Source organism: Acomys minous (assembly GCF_964271855.1).
Source record: "Acomys minous genome assembly, chromosome: 18".
Classification (NCBI taxonomy): domain Eukaryota; kingdom Metazoa; phylum Chordata; class Mammalia; order Rodentia; family Muridae; genus Acomys; species Acomys minous.
This window is the reverse complement of record NC_140501.1, coordinates 63,711,011-63,720,996: the sequence shown is the minus strand read 5'-3', so window position 1 is coordinate 63,720,996 and position 9,986 is coordinate 63,711,011. Positions and strand designations below refer to the sequence as shown.

General features: G+C 43.8%; 1 protein-coding gene across 1 annotated transcript in view; it reads right to left on the bottom strand.

Moving 5' to 3' along the window:
• Positions 1 to 5,234: 5,234 nt before the first annotated feature.
• LOC311589642 (granzyme E-like) overlaps positions 5,235 to 9,986 on the bottom strand; it is a 162,897-nt gene continuing 158,145 nt past the window's right edge. Inside the window, exon 5 of the mRNA XM_084768203.1 lies at positions 5,235 to 5,456. Coding sequence (XP_084624329.1) covers positions 5,316 to 5,456 — 141 coding nt within the window. The 3' untranslated portion in view covers positions 5,235 to 5,315. The remainder of the gene's footprint in view (positions 5,457 to 9,986) is intronic.

Sequence of the window (9,986 nt, the reverse complement as noted above, 5' to 3'; positions counted from 1 at the left end):
AGAATGTGTGCCCCAAATTTATTGTTCATCTTCAAACTTAAAAAAACCAAGTGAAGTAAATCACTCAGATAATTAGGTTTTAGTTATTTTGTTATTTCTAAATGCATTCAAGTAGACAAGCAAAATTAGTCATCACAGACTATTATCCAAAATAGACAAAGAATTTCAGAAATTAAATACTAAGGAAGCGAAACTGCTACTCCACTAGTGGGAATTGAAAGGGAAGAATCAATTCTTTTAAAAAAGGAAAAGTCAAAGACCCAGAAAAAAACCCCAACATATTATGGAAACTTGATTTTTGACAAAGAAGACAAAACCATACAATGGGGGAAATGATAGCATCTTCAACAAATGGTGCTAGTCAAAGTGGATGCCAACATGTACAAAAATGCAAATAGATCCATATTGATCACCCAGCACAAACCTAAAGTCCATGTGGATAAAAAGATCTCAATATACAATGAGATATACTAAATCACTAAGAAGAAAAAGTGAAAAGAGCCTAGACCTCATCGGCACAAGACACAACTTTCTGCACAGAATAGTAACAACTCAAGTGCTAAAATCAGCAATTAGTAAATGGGACCTCATGAAACTGAAAAGCTTCTGTAAAGTAAAGGATACTGTCAACAGAACAAAAATGACACCTTGTAGATTGGGAATAGATCTCCACTAAGCCTACATCCAACTAAGGGCTAATATCAAAAAAATATAAAGAACTCAAGAAATTAAATACCATCAAATCAAATAACACAATTAAAAATGGAGTACAGAGCTAAATAGAGAATTCTCAACAAAGGAATATAGAATGGCTGAAAAGCAATTAAAGAAATTCTCAATGAGGGAATTGTAAATCAAAATGACTCTGAGATTCCATCATACACCAGTAAAAGCAGCTTAGATAAAAAACTCAAGTGACAGCACATGCTGGCAAGGATGTGGAGAAAGGGGTGCACTCCTACATTGCTGGTGGGGGCGCAATCTTGTACATCCACTTTAGAACTCAGTCTGGCATTTTCTCAGAAAATTGGGAATAGTACTACCTAAAGATCCAGCTATATCACTCCTGGGCATATACTACAAAGATGCTCTACCATACTACATTTGCTCAACTACTTTCATAGCAGCCTTATTCATAATAGCCAGTATCTGGAAACAACCTAATTGTCCCTCAACCAAAGAATGGAAAAAATACTGAGGTACTCTTACATAATAGAGTATTACTCAGCTATTTAAAAACAAGGAAATCTTGAAATTTGCAGGCTAGTGGACATAACTAGAAATGATCACCTGAGTGAGGTAACGCTGACACAGAGAAACACGCATGGTATATACTCACTTGTAAGTGAGTATCAGCCCAACATAGATGTCCTCTGAAAGACTCCACCCAGAGCAGGTCAGGATAGATGCTGGAACTCACTGCTGGACTCCTGGGAATACCCTGTGAGTGTATGGAAGAATGGGGGGATGGAAGGACACAGAGGGTTCAGGAGCCACACAAGGAAACCATCAAGGCTGGATAATCTGCACACAGGGGGCCTGTATAAACTATTGCACCAACCAAGAACAATGCATGTAGTAAACTCAGAATTCCTGCTCAGGGCTAGCCAATTGACAACACATTCTCCACAGTTGTAGTGAAGCAGTGACTGCATCTGATATGAACTCTGGTGGTTCTGATTTGATCACTTCCCCTTGTGGTGGAGGACTGGCAGCACAAAGAGGAAAGGGAAACAGGCTATCTGGATGCGACCTGATATGCTATAGCCATATGGGGGGAGGCCATCCTCTTCTGTCTGAGGTAGGAGAAGGAATAGCACAGAAGAGGAAAAATGGAAAAAAATTAAAATTAAAATTAAAAAAGGAGGGAAAAAAGATGGTAATGGGAAGATAAAAGCAAGGCGATAACATTCAGGAAGTAATCCCAATAATTATAATAAATCAAAAAAGAGAGGTTCAACATCCTCAGCTATTTGCCAAATGCAAATTGATACTTTGTGATTCAATCTTACACCAGTCAGAATGGCTTAGATCAAAAATTCAAGTGACAGCACATGCTGGCAAAGGTGTGGAGAAAAGGAGACACTCCTCCATTGCTGGTAAAAGTGAAAATTTATACTACCAATATGAAAATTAATATATTGCTTTCTTGGAAAATTAGCAATCAGTCTAACTCAAAGCCCAGCTAAACTACTCCTGGGCATAAACACAAAGGGTGCTCCATCCTTCCAAAAGGAAACTTTCTCAACTATGTTCATAGTAGCTTTGTTTGCATTAACTAGAAACTGGTTTTTTAAAAAACCTTAAATTTCTCACCACAGAAAAAGACTGTAAAAAAAAAAAGATGTGGTAGTGCTGTTCAGCTGCTAGTAAATGACATCGTGAAATTTGCAGGCAAATGGATGGAAGTAGGAAAAAATTCATCCCAAGAAAACCCAGACCTAGAAAGACAAACATGTGCTACTCACTTATAGGTGGAGATTAGCTGTCAAGTAAAGGATCATCATGCTACAATCCACAACCCAGACAGCCTAAGTGACAAGAGGGCTCAAGGAAGGAATCATGGATCTCCATGGGAAGAGGAAATAGAACAGATTTTGTACATGACCTGGAGGTGGGTGGGGATGTGAAGAGGAAGAATCAGGTGAGGGAGGGAGCAATGAAGTGAGACTGCCCTAAGAAGTCGACTGGTTGGAGCACTTGAAGGATGATGTGGAAACCTAGTGCACTGGAATCTCTCTGGAATCTATGAGGGTGACATTTGCAAAGACTCCAAGCACTGGAGGATACAGAGCCTTTACTGGCGATCTGTCACCAGACAAGACTTCCAGCAGTGGGACTGGGACACCAAGCCAGCCACAAAACCTTTGACCTACAATTTTCTATGTGATGTGCTGGGGTAATGCTGGAGCAGAAACTGTGGAGAAGCCACCAATGAATGATTTAACTTTAAGATCACACTACAAGCAGAAGCTTGGTAAACTGATTTTCATAAAATGAAAGGTCATGACTACCACTGCCTGGATGGTCAGGAAACAGGATGGGTATCCCTGAGACCAAAGTTAGAACCAAGCACCAAACTGGCCATAAAAAGAGAAATCAATGAGATGATTCCTAATGACAGTCTGCTAAACTCATATATGGGTGCTTTTCCCAGTCTCCTTCAGAGAGCACCATCCAGGAACTGATGGGAGCAGTTACAGAGACTCACAGCCAAACCTAGGCTGAGTTTGGGGGGCACCTCTCTGAAACGATGCAAAGACCCTAGAAAATCAAGGCCCACTAAATCAACTAAAAGGTTCATATGGGCTCAGGGAGACTGAAGTGACAAACAGGGAGCATGTATGTGTCCCAGCTAGGTCCTCTGCATAGTGTTATGGCTGTTATTTTGGTGTTCTTGTGGTTATCCTAACAGTGGGAGCTGGGGTGGTCTCTGACTCTTTTGCCTACTCTGGGACCCTTTTTCTCTTACTAGTATTCTCCACCAGTCTTGATATGAAGATTTGTGCCTATTTTCATTTTAACTGGTTATTCTGTGTTCAGTTGATAATCCTAGGAAGCCTGCATTTTTCTGAAAGGAAATGATGAGGAGTGGATCTGAGGGAGGTGGGTGGAGCATGGTGAGAAATGGAGGGAAGAAGACGGTTTATAGGGTGAAAGGTATGAGAGAAGGAAAGAAAGTATAATGGACCTGTTTTGCTGTGTCAGGGGCTTAAACAAGGTCACATGAGTCACCACGAACTGTCTTGTAAGTCAGCTGGAGCGGCACAGTCATTGGTTTGAGCTTCAAGCAAGCAAAGCCTCTCTGCTTGCCTTTCTCTTGCCCACCTTTTTCTATGAGGGCTCCACACGAGGTACAATCAAAATCACAGGTCTGGAGAGTTTACAACTATAGTCCAACTTCACACAGTGCATTCTGAATATCATGCATGTGGTACAGTTAGAACATACAGAATTTAATCTTGTTTTATAACATGCTTTTGTTTGAAATCCAAACATAAATCCATTTGTGGCACAGTGACCTGAGTAGTGAAACTAGAGGATGAAGATGAAGAAGGAGTCTACTGAATAGCTGATACTAAACCAGAGACCTACATGTGATGGCTGATGATTTCAAAAGATACTTATAGCCTAGCATCCATTGGCTCCCTCAGGATCACAGACTGCCATATCACCATGTGGCCAGCAGGGGGAGGCTGAGTTTCCAGGCTGAGTCAGGGATGTTGAGAGGCAGGAGCCTCTTTCTCCAGGGAAGACTTGGCTTGGTACAGGTCTCAAGCTGGCTGGCCTAGGTGAAAGTGGTGAGCATCAGGTGACTGACATCCCAGTTCTAGCTGGAATATGAAGTAGAGGAGAGCCAACAGTGCTTGGAACTTATAGGTAGATGGGTAAAAGGCTGGCTTAACCAGGCCTGGAAGTAGTCTATTGGAAAACACAGGCAGGCCAGAAGGGGCACAGAAGTTGAGTGATCTCTCTTCTGGGCTGAGAAACAGTACAGAGGTGAGCCTGGTGCCATCAGAGGGATGTCTCAGGCTTTTAGACTACAGACAGTTCAGGTGGTGATAGCAGCCTGCTCTGCTAGAGACCAGGAGGTCTTGGAATAGGAGATTGAAAGGGTAGCATGGCCCACACATTCTGAATTCCCAGAACAAATCTCCCTTCACAACAATACCGTGTTCAACACTGACATATGTTGTTGGCTTGGTGAAGGTGGCTTAGAGATGGTAGGAATTTCCTGCATCCAGGAAGAGTCATTTCTGGAGGGCTAAGTATGAATATGAGTGATTGAGTGCAAAACACCTCAATGGAGCTATAGCCTCTTGATGACTGTGTTGTGAGAAAGCCAACATTTGAGAGTTGAGAATTAAAATATGATTATGATGGGATACTGTGGCAACCACCTTTAATTCCAGCACTCGAAAAGGAAAGAAGGGAAGGTCTCTGTGGGGTTAAGTCCAGTGAGGTTTTCATAGCATTTCCAAGCAACTCAGAGCTATACACTGAGAGCCTATGTCAAAAATGAGAACAAAGAAACAGCCTTCTACTCCCACTCTGTAAGGTGATAACTGTGTGTGAACTCTGCAGCCTGAAGTTCCAGTGAGGGGAGGGGCTGGGGAAGGAGGAGGAAGCAGAGCCCAGAACTGACAGGGATATGGCTGCCTGGACCAGAGGTGAACAAACGATAAAGGGGCTCGATCAATAAAGAACTTGAGTCACATGAGCTTAGGGGATTATTTATTATGAACAATCAATTGCTGCCCAAACTTCTTGCCTGTGGTCAGAAAAGGTGGTCATCACAGGTGCTTTAATGCCTGCTAGGGGAGCTTCATGTTTCTCTTTATCCAAGGCAGGAAGGGGGGAATTTTAGTAAAGATATTTGGACCGGCTTTGTTCTTCCGACGAACATAAATTCCATGGGCTCTGTTGTCACACACGAGGGGTCCCCCAGAGTCACCCTGTGGGAAGAGAAAGGAAGACCTAAGCCTGCTCTCCCTCCCATCTCCTGGTAAGGATAACTATCAGATCAGTGCCAGGATAGGCTTTCCAACTTCCTTCAATGCCGGAGCTCGAGGTAGGCCCACACTCTCCTTCTAACTCAGTCCAAGGCTTTCCCTGAGGTGCTCAGGGATGCTCTGGCATAATTAATGCAGCTTGGGGATGACTGATGTTTATCAACCCTCAGTCTTGGTAGCCCCACACAAAGGACTAACAGGTGCACTATTGGGCTGTCCCTTCTCTGAGCTGAGGTTTGAGGCTCTGACCATTCTCCCAGGCAGGCATATTACAGGATCCCCTCTCCCTGTGTTTTGTCTGTTAAATTCTTGAACCTCACCTTGGCAGCGAGCTGTAGTTCTTTTGGGTCTCCAGCACAAATCTCTGTTGCTGTGGAATAGTAATGGAAGCCTTCCTGGCATTGCTGGTCCATCTGAATGCTCAGTTCAGCCTCTTGTAGGACGTCAGATGCTTTAGTAGCATTGAAGGATGATATTCCCCAGCCAGCCACATGGCACTTCTTCCCTGGCTTCACCTGGACCTTGCCTCTGGTCAACTTGAGGAGCTTCACAGCTTTAGTCCTCTTGGCCTTTCTCTCCAGCTGATGGGAAGAGACAGGAGAGACCAGCTCAGCCAGGAGCCTGCTGCCCTGGGTCACACAAAAGCCAGGATTGAAGGGAGGGAAGAAGCAGGATGAGAGCAGGACGGGAGGGGAAGAACTGCACAAGGAAGAACACAGGTGACAGGGGTGGGGTGGGAGGTGAAGGGTGAGTTGAGGAATGTGGGTGGACTGGGCACAGGTCTCACCTTTAACAGCATGCTGTCATTGATCTTGTTCTCAGAATTATACTCAGGGTGGGGAATGGCTTTTGCCACATGGATGATCTGCTGAGACTGCTCGTGTGCCTTGATGTTGTGGGCCCCCAGCATGACTGTCATTGATCTGTGCAGAAAGCAGAGTGGACATGCAAGAACTGAAGTCAGAGAGGATGCAGCCCAGTCAGGGTAGGCAGGGTGAGGCTCTAGCTGAGGGCACTTGAGGACACAGAGTTTCCTCAGTGTGGGACCTGCTGTTCCCATCTTCTCAGTGTCATGAGACTCCTGAAGGCTCCCTCTTGCTTCTAGGCAATGTTCTAAAGTTTGCACTGATTCCTAATGTGTACTGTCACCTCAACCACTGCTTTTTTATGCTAGTGCAGTTGACCAAGCCAAGTGTGCTGCTGGCTCTGATATTTCACCCTGTGACCTCAAATATTCCTATTATTAGACTTCCATTTTCTTAGCCCTGCCATCTAGTGAGCTCTCAGAGGAGCATCCATAGTAAAGGACAGAAGCACCTGTGTGGGGGTCTCAGAGAACAGGGGCAAGGCAGGGTGCTTCTCCTCACCTTCCCCTGCAGTGAGCAGCTGTCAGCACAAAGTTGTCTTGCACCAGGAAGCCTCCACAGCGACTCCTCTTCCCATCTTCTTTCAGAGACCTCACAAATGCCATGTAGGGGCGGGAGTGGGGCTTGACCTCATGGCCCCCGATGATCTCCTCTGAAAGAAAAGGCAAGGATATGGGTTGTCTGGAAGGAGAAGATGAGGTTAGAAGGGAAGATCGGGAAGGGCGTGACAGAGGGTGGGATCTGATGTCCCCAAGACTGTTGCAGACAGGATTCCTTGCACATAGAAAAATCTTTGCTGAATCTGAAGCCTCTGATATTGCTCTGAGAAGGTGTGGGTAGCACTTGTCCACCAAGCCTGCTTTACCTCAGATGGGGGAGGGTTACACTTTCTCTCCATCATGCTCAAGGATGAGTGGATCCTGGGCAGCTCCTTTGGAATGTTTTTGTCAGTGAGTGTCATTTTTTCAGCTTTCCCCTAAGCCTATGGAGGTGGATTTTCTAACATCCTCCTATTTGTGGTTCAGTAACTGCTTTCTGTGCAGGAAGGAGTGACTTCTAGTTAGTCAGAGGGCTGGTGATGCCATGCTGGTGGAATGCAAAGCCTGGGATTTCAAGTAATGTACTGGTAATTACAGAAAGAGCAGGAGACCTGTAAAAAGATGTGGAAAGACCACCTACAACTAAACAGCAGAGCTAGTGTAGTGTGCTGTGCAGAGATCTAGTCACCCTGAGCCTCTTTCTTCAGCAGGCTGAGGATGGATGATATAAATAATTAATGATATAATAACAATACAGTAAAAATGATAATATATTTGACCTGGTGGCTTTACCAGTTGTATGTTGGTCATTAAAGCTGCCCTTTCCCTGGGATCAAGTAGGTTAATAATGTACATTTTCTATCTTTGTGTCTCTGAAACATCTCTTTCTAAGGATGATCCAGTCTCCATGTGATGAAGAAAAGCTGGGAGAAACCAGTGCCTTCTAAGTTTTCTGAGAACTATTCCTTTCCTCATACCTTGTTGAGGATCTAGCCAGTGTTAGATTTCCAAGTTGGGTGAGGTAGAGACCTGAGGCTCATAAATTTCCTGTATGCAGTGACAGAACAATTCCTGACTACTGCTGAGCAGAGGGACAGCAGTGGTGTCATGGGATGGCACCTCTGCAACAGTTGTGTTCACTCACCTGCATGAGCTCCAAGGGGCAGAAGAAAGGTCAGGAGAATCAGCACTGTTGCCATCTTCCCAGGAGGGCTGCTCAGGTTGGAGGAGGGCAGAGTAGACACAGCCCTGGCCAGGGGATGAAGTAGGTGTGTGCTCAGTGGCTGCATTTAAATCTATGCAGCTCTGCTTCTGATCTGCGTCACATTACCTAAGGAAGTTTTCTGGTTTGGATTAAAAGGACACTGTCACCACATTTACAACCTATGAGCTAAGCTAGGATAAAGACCAAGAAGGTTGATGGTGTGGAGGCTGTGGTTGAGGAGGCCTGAAATGCCAGGAAATCCTCATTTACTGCATTGAGACCAAAGTGGATTGTTTCCTAACTCCTACACCCTTTCAAAATCTGGTGAGATGTCTTTTGTATCAATGGTTTCTCCCTCTCCCTCCCTCTCTCTCTCTCTCTCTCTCTCTCTCTCTCTCTCTCTCTCTCTCTGTCACTCTCTCTTTTCTTTCATCCTTTTAAATAAATGGTGACAATCTGCTTATCCCCCAAACAGTTATAATGCTACTTGTACACCCACAGTTTGATAGTGCTCAGCTGCTCCACATGTGGCTAGGCAGTCCTGCCACACATCATCTCACTAACCTTCAAGATGACTGATCATACTGGGGAAGAATCTGTTTGAATAGTCTGATGAGTGAATCCTGTCTCACTCTGATTCTCCAGAAACTGCTAGGAAGTCACAGAGAAATCTCAAAGCAACTGTTTTCCATGTGTCCAATGATCACATGTTACTGTCATATATAGTTAAGTATTATAATGAATCAGAAATGGCAGATGAAACTACATGTTTATTAGGTATTGCCATGTATCTCATTGGCTTCCCTCTGAGGATGCAATGGTGTTGTCTACAGCTCTGCCTAGCATTTTTTATGGACCAACAGGACCTTGTTAAGATCTTGAATGATGGTTTAATGATCTAGGTCAGGAGTGGGAGAGACAGGGATGCAACCCCTGGAAGGATGAACTGGACTAGAGAGAGCTGAGAATCTGAGTTTAGAGCACAAGATGCTGAGAGCTGTGTGAGGTCAGCTGTAGGTGAGACAGGGTGACCTTGCCCTGAGAACAGGTGTGTGTGTGTGTGTGTGTGTGTGTGTGTGTGTGTGTGTGTGTGTGTGCGTGTGTGTGTAAGTACATCCACTTACCCATGGAGCTATCTAGATCCAGTTTTCTCTTCAGTGCTTTATGTTTCTGGATATGTTAATCTCCTCCTTTCACAATTTGTGACCAGTGGAGGCTGTTTTTCTTTCCTATGAACTAAGGTCCTGATAGTAATTGGATCAGAATGGTCGTATAGTGTACTGGTATGTGACCTTCTTGCATTTCTGATCCTCGTTAACGAGATAAATGTTTTTTGCTCCATATTACTTATATTAGGCATAATGGACATTGATGATCCCCCTGAAAAGGAAATGTTTATAAATGACATGTTATCGGCAGAAGAAGATATGCAAGTAACCCTTACAGAGTGCAATAATCTAAATTATATGGGTTCACAGTTGGAGAGCATCTTTACAATCATGAAGCAGGCTCCAAGGTTTGATATCATATAAGTAAATTGTACACATGTATGTAATAAAATGTATTTTGCTATGTTTTATGAAAAATAAATGAGGACAACAGGAATCTGGGATGATGTTCAAAACTGCACTTGAGAAATGAATCTTTCACTCTCTGGCTTGATGGAAATAGCTCTGATCTCTTTGAATTTATGAGATGCCATAAAATAGTAGCTTCTAATTTTACTGTTAATGTGCATAACACTTTAAATTGAAAAAAAAAGCAACATATTGTTATCCTCCAATTATCAGTTGTGCTCCTCCCATGTCATATAGTGGAGATCTCCTGGGTGTGGTTTCCTTGTCCTAGCTAGAAGACATATAGA